Source organism: Salvia splendens, chromosome 21 (genome assembly GCF_004379255.2).
Source record: "Salvia splendens isolate huo1 chromosome 21, SspV2, whole genome shotgun sequence".
In the NCBI taxonomy this organism is placed as follows: Eukaryota; Viridiplantae; Streptophyta; class Magnoliopsida; order Lamiales; family Lamiaceae; genus Salvia; species Salvia splendens.
This window is the reverse complement of record NC_056052.1, coordinates 7,437,235-7,454,218: the sequence shown is the minus strand read 5'-3', so window position 1 is coordinate 7,454,218 and position 16,984 is coordinate 7,437,235. Positions and strand designations below refer to the sequence as shown.

The 16,984-nt window shown below is 42.3% G+C and overlaps 1 protein-coding gene across 1 annotated transcript; it reads right to left on the bottom strand.

Moving 5' to 3' along the window:
• Positions 1-13,082: 13,082 nt before the first annotated feature.
• On the bottom strand, positions 13,083-16,687 carry LOC121785359 (transcription factor bHLH144-like). Its single transcript, XM_042183748.1, has 4 exons — positions 16,454-16,687; positions 15,426-15,564; positions 14,788-14,974; positions 13,083-14,391 (listed from the first exon to the last, which is right to left on the bottom strand). The coding sequence occupies exon 4, from the start codon at positions 14,126-14,128 to the stop codon at positions 13,427-13,429; it is 702 nt and encodes a 233-aa protein (XP_042039682.1). The 5' UTR covers positions 14,129-14,391; positions 14,788-14,974; positions 15,426-15,564; positions 16,454-16,687; the 3' UTR covers positions 13,083-13,426.
• Positions 16,688-16,984: the final 297 nt, after the last annotated feature.

Genomic DNA, 16,984 nt, shown 5'->3' with positions numbered 1-16,984 from the left:
ATATCATCGCCCGGAGTGGCAAAACACTTTAATTCGCTTTCGTGGTTTAATTTACTTGTTTTCCTTACGTTGGATCTTTTGTTGCTTTTGGGTATTTTCTGTTTTGAAGTACTTGTGGAAGATCCGAACGTGTTTATGCTATGAAGTTGATTTCCGTTTCAGTTATGGTGTTGATTTCTTTTCCTTTCTATTCCGCCTAGTTAGCTTAGATCTAAGGTTCTTTGGTGTTTTAAGTGCTGAATCTTTTCTTCCTTTGTTTCCATCAAAATTCCTTTAGTTAAGTGTGGAACTGTTGATCGTGAGTAAATCGCTGCATGTGAAGTCTTGTTTGAGTTCGTTTTCATTTTCCTGCTGACCAGTACGCGGAGTTGCATTTTCTGTGTTTTGATTTCAGATTTGGTGTTCTTATTTGTGGATCTGTGTTCGCGATTTGATAAACTGTGTTTCCGTGTTGAATCTGGAATTATTTTCTGATTTTGGTTTGTGTTGTTGAAGAAGATGATGTCCAAGTCTAATGTTGGGGACCACTTTGCTTTTTAGATGCTTTTTGCTTTTTGTCCTTTACTTTTTAGTTATAACCTGCAGATCTGTCAGCCTAGTCACCATGACTACCACCACTATACTGATCAGTAGAAGTGGGTTGAGGAATTTTTGAAACCAAGGTCTAGGCTTAGTTAGGATCTCTATCCTGACCAGTAGGATATATCCTTTCTTGAACGACACCTAAGCACCCTGAGGAGAAACTCCATCGTTTCAAGGGTATGGGAGTTTCGCCGCCTGTGTGCGCATTGCCATGATTGTTCGGGGTTCTGCCCAGTTTGAATTTCGCTTTTTAGGTATCAGTTTGGGTTGACACTGGAAGAGTAACTCTTTCTGCCCCACTATGAGCTCTTTCTTTCTCAAAGCGGGGTCGAATCTGCGTTATCGATCAAGGTGGGGTGCCACTCCTCCTTCTAACATGGCAGGATGCATGCACAGGTCCGGGTTGATCTCTGCTATTTTCCACTTGACCACCCCCTGTCCTTGCAGATTTGGTTTGACTGGTTCTTGGTACATCTGGTTGGGCAGGCTTTTGAGGGTAATTGTCAATGTAGGTAGAGACAATAGTTGCCTTGTAGGCGAGGGATTTTCCTTCAGCATTCCTTTCAACGGGGCGGCTTGGTCAGGTGGTTTTTCGACCCCTTTCGGTTGAGTGATCTCTTCTGACTCAGCTGGTTGTGGCGGCTTACAGAAATCCATAATTTCCCTTTCGATGGCTTGATCATCCATTTCCCCAGTTATCGTCGAATCGAACCATTCAGCTGCTTCCCTCTTAAGCTGTTCATTTTCAGTGGAATCAGATGGTGGTTTTTCGAAGAGTTCCTTTTCTAGACACTTTTGCTCCGAAGGTCTGATAGTATCCACCGATTGCATGCTCTCACTGTCCTGTGGCTTTCTCACAGCCTTATCAATTTCGAATGTAAGCTGTTCTCCATAAAAACCCAGCTTCATCGTCCCATGGCGGACGTCGATGATTGTGCTGGCTGTGGATAGGAATGGCCTTCCCAAAAGGACTCCAATAGACTCTTCCGCTCCTGGTTCTGTCGTCTTTACGACGAAGAAGCCGGTGGGGTACATGAATTTGTTCACCTTGATGATTTCATCTTTCAGAACTCCCTCGGGGTAAATGCAAGACCCGTCTGCTAGCTGTATCACCATATTGGTTTTGACAAGCTTAGCATCTTCTAGCTTCTCGTACATAATATACGGCATAATATTGATGGAAGCCTAGGTCGCACATTGCGTGCTCCATTTGGACGTCTCTGATGGAAAATGGGAGTGTGAATAACCCTGGGTCAGTCTTTTTGGGTGGAAGATCACTAGGTTGGATCACCACGGCTACATTTTCTGCTTCGACCATCCTTCCTTTCTCATTGACTTGTTCAAGGGTACTGGACTCAAGACCTTCTTCATGATTGGGTCCGTCTGTGGGTGCTGGAGAACTCGCAGATGGGCTTTGATAAACTCCTTCCGATTTTAGAGATACTGCATTGACATTCTCTCGCTCAGGTGGTGGTTGCACTGTAGCCGGAATCCTACATTCATTTCCTCTCAGCTCGCCCAGTGACATGGCGACCTGAGATAGCTGCTTTGTAAGCATATCTAGTGCAGCCTTCTGTTCCCTCTGGGCCTCTTGTATTTCCCGCATTGCATCATGGGGCTAATGTGGGACCATCATATCTCCTGGACCTTAATTTTATTGTTTGCTATATCTCTGATTAAAACGACGTCCTCCATGACTTTGCTGGTAGTAGCCGGAAGGTCCATACTGCTCTGGTTTGTTCTGGGGAAAGTGATTCTGTTGGTTTCCTTAGATGTACTGTGGGTTCCCTTGGGTTTGCTGGTTTCCTCTTTGGTACTGCGGGACATAACTTACCATTTGATTATTTGGCTGTCTTCCCTGGTTGCTAAACTGAGGGACTTGGTGTTGGTACCCCCATTCTCCTTCTTTTTGTCGGCTTGACCAGTTAGACTGTCCTCCACTTGACCAGTTCCCTTGAGGTCCACTTGACCACCCTGTCTGACCTCCCTGCATTCTGCTCTCTCCAGTGTTTGGCCTATCCTGGATTCGAGCAGGCCAGTTGGGCTGCCCGTCAGAGGGTTGTATCTGCTGTATCGAGGGTGGTTGGCTTTGATTCTGATCGGTCTACCTAAAGTTTGGGTGGTCCCTCCATGGAGCATCTATCTGCTTCCCTTAGATCCAGTTGCCATTTGCGTTCCAGTGGCCAATGGCATTCACTTGGGTCTGCGGTTCTACTTCAGGGGGGAAACTCGCAATAGTAATAGTGGTGCTCTTCTGGCGGAGACGGTTGCGGTACATACTGTGTCTCCTTCGGTGCAGGTGGTGGAGGCGGTCTGGCTTTCTCCACTACCACAAGCAGTTTCTTCTCCATTTGCTCGAATCGAACCTCCAATTTTTCATCGTTGCGCGCCTCTGCTGCGTGCACAGCACCTCTCCTATACTGCCCTCGAGATGTCTCGTACGACCGCTTGGCCTCGATCAGCGTCTCCAGTATATTCTTGGCTTGGCTAAATACGGTTTTCGAGAAATCCCCTTGAGCTGCGAGATTGAGGTCGTTCTTGCTGTCTACTGTGAGTCCGCCATAAAAGATCGAGTAGATCTCTCGCTCCCCCAGCTTGTGGTTAGGGCATGCTTGAAGCAGCCCTTGGAATTTGTCCCAGTACTGGCTGAGGGGCTCATCGTACTCCTGTCTGGCTTCTGTAATCTCCATTTTCAGGGACTCGTCTTCGATGTTGGAAAGAAACGATCGAGAAATATCATGCGGAACTCGGCCCATGTCCTGATGGATCCTTCTAGCAGCCTTGACAGCCAGACACCCGCTTCGCCCTTCAAAACGAAGGGAATAGCTTTGAGCATGTAATCTTCGGATGTGGATCCAGCCGGCACGGGCTGAATATCACAGTATCGGCAGAACTCCTCCAGAAAAGCGTACGGACATTCCTTTGAAAGGCCGTAAAAGTGGGATAAAACGGCCAGCACTCCTGACTTGATCGCAATGGTCAGCATCCCAGGAGTAGCAGCAATGGCATGTGTGGGCTCCTTCTCATTATAAGCGTGCAGAGAACCGATTCCAGAATCGTTGTCAACGAGGTCCATTTCTGCTTCAATTCGTTCTAGTGGTGGTGGTTGTGTGTTCTGTTCAGCGGCTGCTGCTCTGTAACAAGTGGTGACAACGCCGGCTTCCTGGACTCTCCAATGAGCGTTAGCGCCTCTGTATATAAGAGGGTGATTCCAGTGGCCGCCGCGGTGGTACCTTCTCATCAACAGCAGGAAAAACAAATGAGAAAAAAGAGAAATAAAATTATATACACCTACGCACTACGCACAAACATAAAATAACACCGTGCTTCCCCGGAAACGGCGCCATTTTGGAAGGCCTCGAGAGGGGCGCGAATTCTGACCAAGTTATATTGAAGATAACCGAACCGATTGGATCAGTTAGCAAATGTCGTTGCCACATGATCGATGCAAACTCGCTCTCACTCGTTTCCTACCAACGTAATTTGTAAACTCCCAATTTTGCACTACTTTAACAGTAAAGCGACAAGTTCGGGGTCGATCCCACAGAGAAGTTGGTGTATCAAGTGTGTAAATAGTGAACAGAGGTTGGCTGCTGCCACGCTTTAACTTGAGAGATTTTAACTACTGATTTTACTCTAGGCAGAATTAAACTTGCTAACTTGATCAAGGTAACTTTAACTACTGGGTCAAGTGCATCGTAACGAAACTGAAACTAAAGCAGTAAATGCGAGGATGAAAACGAAAACAACTTTGATTAAACTAGAACTGTACAGCGTGAAATTTGAACTAAGCTAGCACTTCGGAAAATAAGAAAGCAAATATACCGAGAAGATCCTCGGCGGGAAACTTAAGAATACACCGACAGAAAACGAGTATTCTGCAGCGCTTCTTCAATCGCCCTGTCTAACTAAGCAACACTTTATCTAAGCTAAGCTAAGCTATCTAGAAAACTGGACTAAGCTAGAGAACTGAACTAAGCTAAACTAAGACGGAAAGTAAAGGATCGGATTCCCTTTTCATGTGGTAGCACATCCTCTATTTATAGGCCCGGCACGACCTCCAGCTGGATAACGATCTTAGCAGGGAATATTCGCTCATGCTGAGAGTGAGCGACTCATTGATTGCTATGTGCTCTTCTTCTAGAATGACGACGCTTTTCAGCAACAGAATCGTGACTCAGCTCTGTCCTTGCGTCTCATATTTCAGCACGTGTCCCATTCTAGAACGTTGTCCTTGGTAACAGAATGTTGCGCACCATCCAGCTCATAGCCTCGCGTGTCCTTCTTCTGACATACAGTGGTCCCCTCCTTAACTGCATGATTACTCCCCTTGATCAACTTCCCCCGAAATCTGGCCTTTTTTCGCCTATTGTACTCGCTTGATCAGTTTGTCCTTGTTGCCTTGGTCAAGCGGCATTCCTGCACATTTAACACTTGCTTTGCGTGATAAACCGATCAAGTAGAGTACATTTTACCCTTAAACTGATGCATGAAATGAGCCTTATCAGAGGTGTCTCCAATACGTTTCAAGGTCCTGCTCCCCTTGGACAATCTGTCCCACTCTCTCCTCCAAGTCGTAGAGCAGATACGGATCTGCCGAGCTTTCGAAGGTAATTTGAAGGCTTTCCCATAAAGCTTGTGCCGTTTGGTGATGTGCAAATTCGACGACAATTTCAGTCTCGGCGTTGTCGATTATCCACGAGAATACGATCATATCAGCCTCCTCCCATTCGATGTAACCATTCATTCCGGGTTCCGGTGGTGGTGGTATGCCAGTTATATACCCATTTGCCCGTCTCCCCACGATGGCTACTCTCATCAGTCGTTTCCATAAGGGATAGTTTGTCCCGTTGAGTTTAACGGCTAAAGTAACATTCTTACTCATTCTCAATCGTGTATCTTCCATATTCGGTTTTTTCTCATCGTCTGACATGTTTCCGTGTAGGTTGGAACACGCCTTCTTGGTCGGGAAAGGTACTTAGGCTGTGATGAATTTTTTTCTGAGCCTTTGCTCTGGTACCATGTTGAAAGGAATATTTTTATTCATTCTTGCTTGTCTACTGATCACAATATACACGCCTGTTTATATAGGCAAAGTATTACACATATATGGAAAGATTTTGCCTAATCACAATGATACTAATTCCCTAATTATTGTGATTCTACACAATCTCCTTACCCCTAATTTGATTTTTCATTTCTAACAGATTTTCCTTTCTAACACACCCCACCCACACTTAACGCGGTGGTCCTCCTCACCATCTCCTCTGCCCTGCTCATTTTCCAACCCAATCATTACAAAAGTGACTGGGTTGAAAAAGACAATGCGGAAAACTTTATAGTGGATACTTTTTGCACCCTGGTGGGGCCTGCGCTTTATGCGCTTACCCTATCACTGACAGAACTAGTCTCTGACAAAATTCTAAAACAAGAAACATTTCGTTCAATTTTGCACATGAACATTTTTGAATCCTTAATCTCCACGTGTGCCATCGCGGTTCCTCTTTCGTCTGGAGGGTGGCCGGCGGTAATGAGAGAGATGAAAATTTTCCAGCACGGAAGGATGGCGTACGCGGCGGTGGTCACCACGTCCGTTGTTGCGTCGCAACTTCAGGCGATAGGATCCGTCGGCCTAATTCTAGAGGCTTCGTCATTGTTTTCGAATGTGATTGCAGCGGTTGGGTTGCCGATTGTTCCGATTTTGGGAGCAATTTTCTTCCATGAAAGTTTGGATGGGATCAAGGTCATCTCCATCATCTTAGCTGTTTGGAGTTTCACATCTTATGTGTATCAGCCTTATTTTCACGAGAGTACTGAGATTGCAACAAAACACATTCAATCAAACGCACAAGAATCATTTAAAGCAGTTGTACCGTTGAGGAGTGTGTAAACACTTTCATTTTTGAGATTGAATTGCAATTACTGTTATGTAATAGATGATACAAAATGTAATGTAACTGAAGATGCAACTAATAGAAATATATGATGCACTACATAAAAGCTAGCTTTAGTTAGCACATGACACCGAACACACAGTTTCCATGGAAAATTTTAAGTACTTGTCAATCATGAACATATAGCCTAGTTAATAAATTCAGGTGCATAACTTTGATCTTCTATAGACTAGTGAATTAACTTATAAATTGATTAAGTGCAAAATGGTCAACTTAAATATTTACTAGTAGTACATCTTAAGTTAAAATCATACTTATTACATCTCATTACTAAATTAAGATCTTAAAATGTTTTATGAAATCTATACTTTTACTAATTTCTTTCTTTATATATATAGTATATGCTTCTTAGTTTAATTCATACTTATATATATTAGTATATTTTATTTATCTTGAAAGATTTATATGGATGGTCTATATTTCATCTTATTTTATGCGTACTAAAATAGATATGGAGTATATAATTTATTTATGAGATCTAAACTTTACTAGTTGTTCTATTCCATAGTAGTTGGAGCATTTTTTCGGTACGGAGATTAAGAAAAATATGTGTAATGTATTAAATAAAAAGAGAAAGATGAAAAAGTAGAGAGAATAAAGTAAGAGGGGAGGAAAAGTAAGTGAGAAGAAATTATGTTGACTTTATTAAAAGAAGAAATGACACTACTAATATGGAACGTACCAAAATGACAAAATAACTCCACTACAATGGAACGAAGGGAGTACTTATTAAGCTTGTTACGTAATATAATAGTAAGATACAATTGCAAAATTATTAGTTAAACCTCGAAGTATACTCTCTATAATTAAATTGCTATGATTTATTATATTTTGTAGTTTGGTTAATTGGATTATTTCTTATATTAATAGGTAAGCTTAATACTCCCAAAAATAAAACTGACGAGGTTTGAATGCACGCCCTTTCGGACCAGAGCCGAAATCTGGCGCCTTAGAGCATCCGCAGCGGTGGCGGTTGGCGCCACCGCCCTCCGTGCCAGCGGCAAGGCGAAGGACCGCCACCGCTGCAACCGCGCCGCTGGCACGGCGCTGCTCGATGTATCGAGCACGTCCGTGCCAGCGGACGCACACGTGGCGGTCTCCGATTCGCCAACGGCATAGCCGTTGGTTTCAAACATTTTTTTATTTTTTTTTTAAAAAAAATCGGATTTTTATTAAAAAAATCGATAAAAAATAAAAAAAAAAATTTCACTTCCCCAAAAAATTATATCCGTTTATAACCGTTTTTCCCCACTTTTTAATTTTTTTTTAATTTTTTTTACCCCAAAAATACACACTTTCATCTATAAATACCCCCAATTTCACTCCAAAAAATTCACACTTTCACTACACAATTCTCATCATCAATCTCTCATATCCATTTTCATCTTCCTCTCACACCCTACAACACCACTATGTCCGGTAACGACGACAACCCAAGCGGCTCTCACGGTTGGAACCCCGAATGGTTCGGTTCGCAACCGTTTCATAGTCCGGAAACGGAATATTCGGCCCCTCCTCTCACCCAAGATTCGGGCGTTTCGAGTGGCTACCGGCCATACCCAATCGACGATCAAGGTGCCTCCGATGGGCGCTACGGGTGGACACCGGAGCCTAGGCCTCGCGCCCCTTCCCAAATGCCGAATCCTCCATCTCGCGCCGGTGTCCGCACACCGTACTCACTGGCGGAGATGGAAAGATTGTTCAAGGCGTACTTGGAAATCTCCGAAGATGCGGTGGTTGGAACGAACCAATCCGGCGATCACTTTTGGTGGCGCGTCTCTAGCCGGTACAATGCACACCGGCCGCCGGGAACGATCGAGCGCAACGAGAGTATGGTGCGCAACTGCATCGGCCGAGCCAACGAAGAAATTGGCAAGTTCAACGGCTATTTCATCCAGGAGTCCCGGAATGCCGGGAGCGGCCGAAGCGAGGTCGACATCATCACCGCCTCGCTGAGCACCTACCAATCCATGAACGGTAAGTCGTTCAAATATCTTAACGTTTGGCAGGAGACGCGGACGCACCCAAAGTATAAGGGAGGCATAACATCCTCCTCTAGCGGCTCCTCCAAACGCTCACGGTCGGCATCCCTATCCGACGCCGGCGAAGAAGTGGCTAGCCAACTCGCCGAAGCTAACTTGGGTAGCCCCGATGCCCAACCAAGCGGTTCCCGACGCCGACCGCAAGGTAGGAAGAAGGCGGCGGCCGAACGACGTCGCGCCGCGACTCCATCTGCCCCTGCTCCCGAACCCGCACCCTATGTTCCACCTCCACCCCCGAACAACTCGTTGTGGGCCCTTTTGGCCCAACTCAATATGGCCGATAGGTCAACTATGCCCCCACGCAACTTCAAACGCACGAGTCCATGATATTGGGTCTCCAAAAACAATTGGGGTTGGTGCCGCCGGATGCGTAGTCTTCCTCGGGTTATATTAGCCAATAATTATGTAATTTTTAATTTTTAGGAGTTTAATTACGTAATTTTTAATTTTTAGTATTTTAATTATGTAATTTTTAATTTTTAGGATTTTAATTATGTCTTTTTATTTTATTTGTAATTTGTTATTTTTATTGTGGTTTTTTTAATGAATTTTAGTATTATGAAAATGTTTTTGTGTAATTGAATTTTATATTAATTGTGCTCGTCCTTGCGGAAGAGCACAGTTGTGGGTGTTGTGCTCTTGCCAGAGAGCAGGCATGAATAGTACCGCCCGGGCCCACAACCGTGCCGCTGGTAAGAGCACGGTTGTGGGCCCAGCGCCACTATTCAGGCATGCTCTCTGGCAAGAGCACAACACCCACAGCTGTGCTCTTCCGCAAGGACGAGCACAATTCAATTTAAAATTCAATTAAACAAAAACATTTCCATAATATTAAAATTCATTAAAACCCCACAATAAATATTACAAATTACAAATAAAATAAAAGACATAATTAAAATCCTAAAAATTAAAAATTACATAATTAAAATACTAAAAATTAAAAATTACATAATTAAACTCCTAAAATTTAAAAATTACATAATTATTGGCTAATATTACTCGAGGAATACTACTCATCCGGCGGCACTAACTCCAATTGTTTTTGGAGACCCAATATCATGGTCTCATGCGTTTGAAGTTGCGTGGGGGTCATAGTTGACCTATCGGCCATATTAAGTTGGCCTAAGAGCATCCACAGCGAGTTGTCCGGGGGTGGAGGTGGCGCATAGGGAGCGGGTTCGGGAACGGGGGCAGATAGAGTCGCGGCACGACGGCGGTCGGCCGCCGCCTTCTTCCTTCCTTGCGGTCAGCGTCGGGAACCACTTGGTCCAGCGTCGGGGCTACCCAAGTTAGCTCCGGTGAGTTGGCTAGCCACTTCTTCGGAGCCGGCGTCGGATAGGGATACCGACCTTGACCGTTTGGAGGAGCCGCTAGAGGAGGATGTTACGCCTCCCATATACTTCGGGTGCGTCCGCGTGTCCTGCCAAACGTTAAGGTACTTGAACGACTTGTCGTTCATGGATTGGTAGGTGCTCAGCGCGGCAGTGATGATGTCGACCTCGCTCCGGCCGCTCTCGGCATTCCGCGTCTCCTGGAGGAAATAGCCATTGAACTTGCCAATTTCTTCGTTGGCTCTCCGATGGAGTTGCGCACCATACTCTCGTTTCGCTCGATGGTTCCCGGCGGCCGGTTTTCATTGTACCGGCGAGAAACGCGCCACCAAAAGTGATCGCCGGATTGGTTCGTGCCAACCACCGCATCTTCGGAGATTTCCAAGTACGCCTTGAACAATTTATCCATCTCCGCCGGAGTGTACGGTGTGCGGACACCGCGAGTAGGAGAAGGCGGAGTTTGGGAGGAGGGGGCGGTCGGCCTAGGCTCCGGTGTCCACCCGTATCGCCCTTCAGAGGCACCTTGGTCGTCGATTGGGTATGGCCGGTAGCCACCCGGAACGCCCGAATCTTGGGTTTGAGGAGGGGCCGAATATTCCGTTTCCGGACTAGGAAACGGTTGTGAACCGAACCATTCTGGATTCCAACCGTGAGAGGGCGGGTGGTCATCGCCTTGGCCGGACATTGTTATGTTGTAGGGTATGAGAGAATGAAGATGAAAATGGATATGGGAGAATGAAGATGAGAATGGATATGGGAGAATGAAGATGAGAATTGTGTAGTTTGATGTGAATTTTTTGGTGTGAAAGTGAGGGTATTTATAGATGAAAGTGTGTATTTTTGTGGGAAAAAAATAAAAAAAAAATTTAAAAGTGGTAAAAAACGGTAATAAACGGATATATTTTTTTTGGGAAGTGAATTTTTTTTTAATCGGTTTTTTAATTTAAAACCGATTTTTAATTAAAACAAAAAAAAATTCAAAAGCAACGGCTATGCCGTTGCCCAATCGTCGCGCGCCACGTGTCCTGCTCGCTGGAACGACGCTACTCGATGCATCGAGCAGCGCCGTGCCAGCGGCGCGGACAGACGTGGGTTGGGCCACCACCGTTGTGGATGCTCTTATACCACTCGGCCAAACTGTCAAACATTCAACGCTTTAGTTAAGAGTCCTATTAATTATTATTTATTAACATATAATGTTTGTAAGTTGTAGCTAAAGCTTTGCATCTATAGCATGCTAAAATGCTCAATCATTTTAGGTTGTAGCATTAATTCTCCTTTAACTGAACCGGTAATATTTTAACACGTATTATTGCACTTGAATATAGGCAATTTAGGTGGTGTTTGATTTTCTAAATAAAATAGTACTAAGATATTTTTAGTTGGAGGAGTTAGCTATGACTAATTATCCCATAATTATTCATCTACGATTGAGTTGTTGATTGAATCTCATGAACCAAACAAACTACATATTTTATCTCGAGATACAATCTTGCAAACTTAGAAATACAATCTTGCAAACTGAACACCCCTTAAAGTAAAAGATTTATGGAAGTGGGCGAGTTTTAGTTTAATTGATTACGACAATGCCATTGAATGGATCATAGGTTCATAGCACATCTAATTTCGATGATCTAACAAAATTCAGAGTCACTAATTTGCTACAAATACAAATGTTAATAACAACAATCGAAAAGAATTAGGTGGAAGGTTGTGCATTATTTGGAAATAATCCCTCTAACTATTGATTGATCAATCTTCAGCACACTTTGAGAATATATCTAAATTTTGTTACCAAAATGTATATCTTAAATATTGGGGCAAGAGTAGGTTGTGAGACTATGTTTTCATGGGGATCAGTTTCTCATGAGAATTTACGAAGTGAGAATGTTAATTCAACCTAAAAATAACAACACTACGAATTAATTTTATAGCTTAAAAATAACACTACGAATTAATTTTATAGCTTAAAAATAACAGTACCCGAGCATAAGAGCATCTCCAATAACCGGCGTCAGACCGGCGACGCCGATTTTTCGCCGACGCCGGTCTGACGCCGAACCATTGGGCGTCGGCGAAATCGGCGTCGGCTAAATAGGCGTCACAATCGGCGTGCCCACGCCGACGGCGTCCGATTTTATTTTATTTTTTTTTTAATTTTTCGACTGTTTTTAATGGAGAATGGAAGTGGAAATGTGGAGAAGAAGGAGTTGACCGAGAGGGAGAAGAAGGAGTTGACCGAGAATGGAAGGATTTTTTTAAAGGAGTTGGGGCTGATTTTTGTTTTAAAGCAATTGGGCCAATCTTAATTATTTGTTTTGGGCCCAGAAGGGTTGGGCTGATACCCTTTTGAATTAATTAAGAGTATTGATTATAATTATTTCAATTCCGTGGATTTAAAAACGAAATGAAAAAATTTTAATAGTATTATTCAATTTTTCCGTATTTGTCTCGTAAATTAAATTCCGTATGTTGCTACGATTGTAAATTAAATTATATAATTGTTATTAGTGATGTGGATAGGTAGTGTGAAGGCTATGTGAGGGCTATTTGATGTCCAGTTGATGTGGCAAGCTGATGTGGCAGGAGAATTGTAGTGCTGATGATGTGGCAGTGTGAAGGCTATTTGAGGGCTATTTGACGTCCTAAGCTATTGGAGATGCTCTAATGGAGAGATTACAATACACAGAATTAAATTGAACTAGAACAGAAACAACAAAACGTTAAGGAGAATCAGCCGAGTTGAGAGTCCTTTTTTCACGAGACGAGATCCCCCTCAGTAGTGTTCTCGAAGTGGTGTGTCATCTCCAAAGATAAAACGGCTACATCTTGTTTATTGCAGCACCGCACAAACAGAACAAGCCCCGGCGAACTAAATAAGGTGAGAGCAAAACTTCGACAAAAAACTATGCAAAGAGGGAGAGAGTGCTTAGGGTTCAGGGAATGCTTTGTGGATTGTGTTGGTGGAGAATGCATGGAGTGGCTATTCTATTTATAGGTGTAGTCTACTGGATTAGGTTGGGCTTGGAACAAGTCCCAAGCACCAAGTCCAAATAATAGCCCAAAGACCAATTGTCCATAAGTACAAATCCAAGTAGTCCATAAGTACAAATCCAAGTAGGCACACGTTGTTTTTGAAGTTTTTGCTTAAAAAGAAATCGACTCGGTTACTATGAAACAAAGGGAATACAATATATCACGGTTGTAAAGAAGCATTGCTACAGAATCATATAAACAAGCTGCAAGTTCAAGATTACAAAGTTACTATTTTTAAGAACACTGCTACAGAAATAACATACTACTAAATAGAAAATTTAGCATATTTCCATAAAAAAACTATAACTAGATAATCATCAACGCTATTCCACAATAATTATTAAACAACAGATATGGCAAATCTTTGCTGGCCAAGAATATGAAATCTTGGATACAAATTTATAGGCAAACTATGCTGCATAGCATTGAGACATTAAACCAAGAAATGATCTTGTCAGCTGACCTGGCAGTCGATCTAGCTCTACTCATTCGAGCTTCCAACTCCGAGTTTCTTCACCTCAACTCGGAGGGACTTCAGATAACGGACAGCTTCATCAAGCACAGCAACAGTGCTCATCCGGTTAGCACCGGGAACGATCCCTCTCAACGCTTTCACCATCTTCCTCACTTTCTGGCGTTTCTTGTCGTTGCCACGGCTCTCATTCGACTTCTTGAACAGCGACCGGCTCCTCTTGGACATGGACTCGTAGTTCGAGCACGAATCCTGGGAGCTGCACTCATAGGCACCGTTTGTTCGCCCTGTGCTCACTTCATCTCCGGATTCTTCTAGATATTCCGTACCTAGAAGAGCATCAATGTCATCCGAATCTTCTTTCAGTTGAGATGTCGTAGCTTCACCTTCGTCATTCGAAGCCTTTAGACCAACGGTCTCTTGAAAGAGAGCCGTATGGGCACCAAAACCGGGATAGAACGTTTTGGAGCTTATCTCTGGGTGGAGCATGATCTGGCTACGGTTCTTGGTTTGGTCGAAGATTATGAAGTTTCTTGGGCAGGCATCAGTGGGCTGTATATCAATGTTACCAAAAGGCATACGGGGTTTGATATTGCCAGGGGCGACGAGCCCATCAAAGAGAGAAGCCATAGCATTTTGCGTGCAATAGCCCACTTGATCACCAAGAGGAGGCATCGGGTTCGCAGGGAAGTTTGGCTGGTTGCTATGCATGAAAGCAGTCTAGAAAGTTTGTCAGGAAACAAATACAAAGTGGCTGTAATGGTAACGATTCAGTTTTGGACAGAATTTGGGGAAAAGAAATAGATTCTGAGGAAAGGCTAATGGTAGAACTAAGTTGTATCCATCAAGGCTAAATGGGGCAGACTATTTTTTATCTGTTCGAAATTGATTTCACCCAACTAAATGATAACAAAATGTCGATTCCGATGACCAGACTACGTAACAGGCTTGAGCAACTGACGGAAATATTCAGCCTGATGCAAGAAAATAGTTTAGAATCCAATTCACTAAATCAGCAACAAATTCAAACATGCAGGTCAATCGATTCGCCTTGTATCATCATCAAAGGTTTGAAAGATCCGATGCAAAACATAAAACTATGAAACTATTATACCAAATTAACCAACACGATATTATATGAATAATTCAATCTAAAACACCCTAGATCTCAAGTATTATGACTTTACAAGAAATGCTAAACACAGAATAGCAAGAATACCAAGTGATTTTCCTGAGAGAAAACGCCCTCAATAGTAAATCAATCTAAACAATCAATTGTAAGTTGTAACGTTAACAAGTGACTCGACGATAGAATTAGTTTCAAAGGGAAAATTACACAATTTCATGGAAAATACGAAGAAAGCACTAACCTGTCTAACTTGCATCAATTGGTAAAATGCTATGCTTCCAATACTCATATTAATCTGTCCCAGTTGTTTTGCTTTCTGATTTTTCTTTCGAGATACAGCAATGCGCATTCTTCTCACTTCACCCACCACAAGAAAATATAGCTAGCAGACAAGTCGACCAAAAATAAGGCAGTTCAACAAAACTTATCTGCAAGAAACATACTCAACAGGTTATTCACATGAAATAAATCAGATTAACCAAAGAGGAAAACGAACTATATCAGAAATTCACCTGCGACAACTCAAAACCGGTACGGAAAGGAAATTTAGGGTTCATAAATCCCCCATTAGGGATTATAATTCCCAATTAGGGTGCATATAAATCCCATTAGGGTTTATCAATCACAATCAAGTTTTGAACTTTTTTATACATTTCAAAGGCATGTAAAAGTTAAAACGCAATGAATCGGTATAAATTTCATGGAGCTTCAACATGGAAATGGAAACTACTATTTGGAGAACCTAAAACCATACACATTGGTCCACAAGCAAACAAGCCATGGGTTTCAAGATGCCACACAAGACCGCAACGAAGTCACTTTTGGCCATATACACATCTATCAATTACAATATGGAAAGGGCATATTCGAAGAACTCACCAAATGAAATTGATTTATAGGATAACAAGAAAGAACACAACCAATCGCAGACGCTTCCCAAAATAATTCGGAGATACCCACGGCATGTTGATCTACTTCTTAAGCTCAATGGGTTTAATATGTATGACACCACCCCTTTCTGTTCCACAAACAAACATAATCAAAGACAAATCAATACCAGTTGTGAATAATTGATGTATACATATAAACAACATAACGATATTATATCACGAAATCAAGTATTTAATCAAAAGAATTCAAGAAAGCTAAAACAGTTGACTATGAGGAAACACTGTATTATACTCCCTCCGTCCCTGAAAATATGTTACTTATTTCTTTTTTCGTCCGTCCCTAAAAATATGGTCGTTGATCCAACATTCCACTACCCCATTCCCACTCAAATTTTATTTTAAAACTAATATATAAAAGTATGACCCACATGCCACTAACTTTTTCAAACCACTTTCTATTACATTTCTTAAAACTCGTGCCGGGTCAAATGGTGCCAAATTTTAAGGGACGGAGGGAGTATCAGAAAAGGAGAGCGAACTCATCAAACACTTAGGATCTCAGGCTTCCAAGCACATTGAACTGGAAAAACAAGAAACTATAAAAAGTAACTATCAGAAATGAATAATCACATCCATAAAGAAAAAAATTAATTCTTCACTATATTTTAATACAGCTCAAAAATTAAAAATGCCTAAAACTGCAAAACCTAATTTCTTCAATAAAGAGGCATAAATCAGATATCAAAGGACCAATTAGAAGCACATAAAAACCCCAGATCGCTTTCACAAATCACAATCTCAGAAACCCCCAAAATGATCAGATACGAATCATGAACAAATAAAAACTCAAATCGGAAGAGTTTATAGAAAAAAAATAAAACAATTTCCGAAATTCCACTAATCAATTCATCCACACCAACAATCAACTAATCAACACTATCAACACCCTTCAAAACGAAATCAGAAGATTTAAGCAGCAACAACATGAGCTGAGCTAAGCTGAGCGGCGAAGATTACCAAGAAGAAAAAGAAAACAAAAAACCCACAGCAGAATCGGTTGTTCAGAGGGAATAATGAGCATCCAAACAAACTCGAAATAGCTGATATTTTTGGTGAGTGGGAGAGAGAGGTTGAAAAAAGTGGTGATCCTAGTGGAGGATTGGCGTGTGAAGATTATTAAAATAAATGCAGTAAAAGCTTGGAGAGGAGAGAGAATGTATGCAACGGAGGTCCGTTGGATGATGCGGTGGTGGCCGTCGGATTGGGCGAGCACGCGTGATGAGAAAAAGGTAAGCGTCCACGAGGTGTTTGACAAATGCGTATCTAATATTGGAATTCGTAACAATATTTAATTACAACCTTTTGACCTTCTCAATTTGAGATTGAATTGCACAACGTAATCGGTCCCTAAATTATAGAAATATCATAGTACTAGTTCCTGCACTAAGTACTATTCCCTCTGTCCTATAAAAGATATCACACTTGTGAGATGACCTGAGATTTTAAGAGGTATTTATCTTATGTGCTAAATGGAGAGACAAAATATGA

Coding starts and splice junctions, on each gene's coding strand:
- LOC121785359 (XM_042183748.1), bottom strand. CDS start 14,128: ATGCATAGCAACCAGCCAAACTTCCCTGCGAACCCGATGCCTCCTCTT.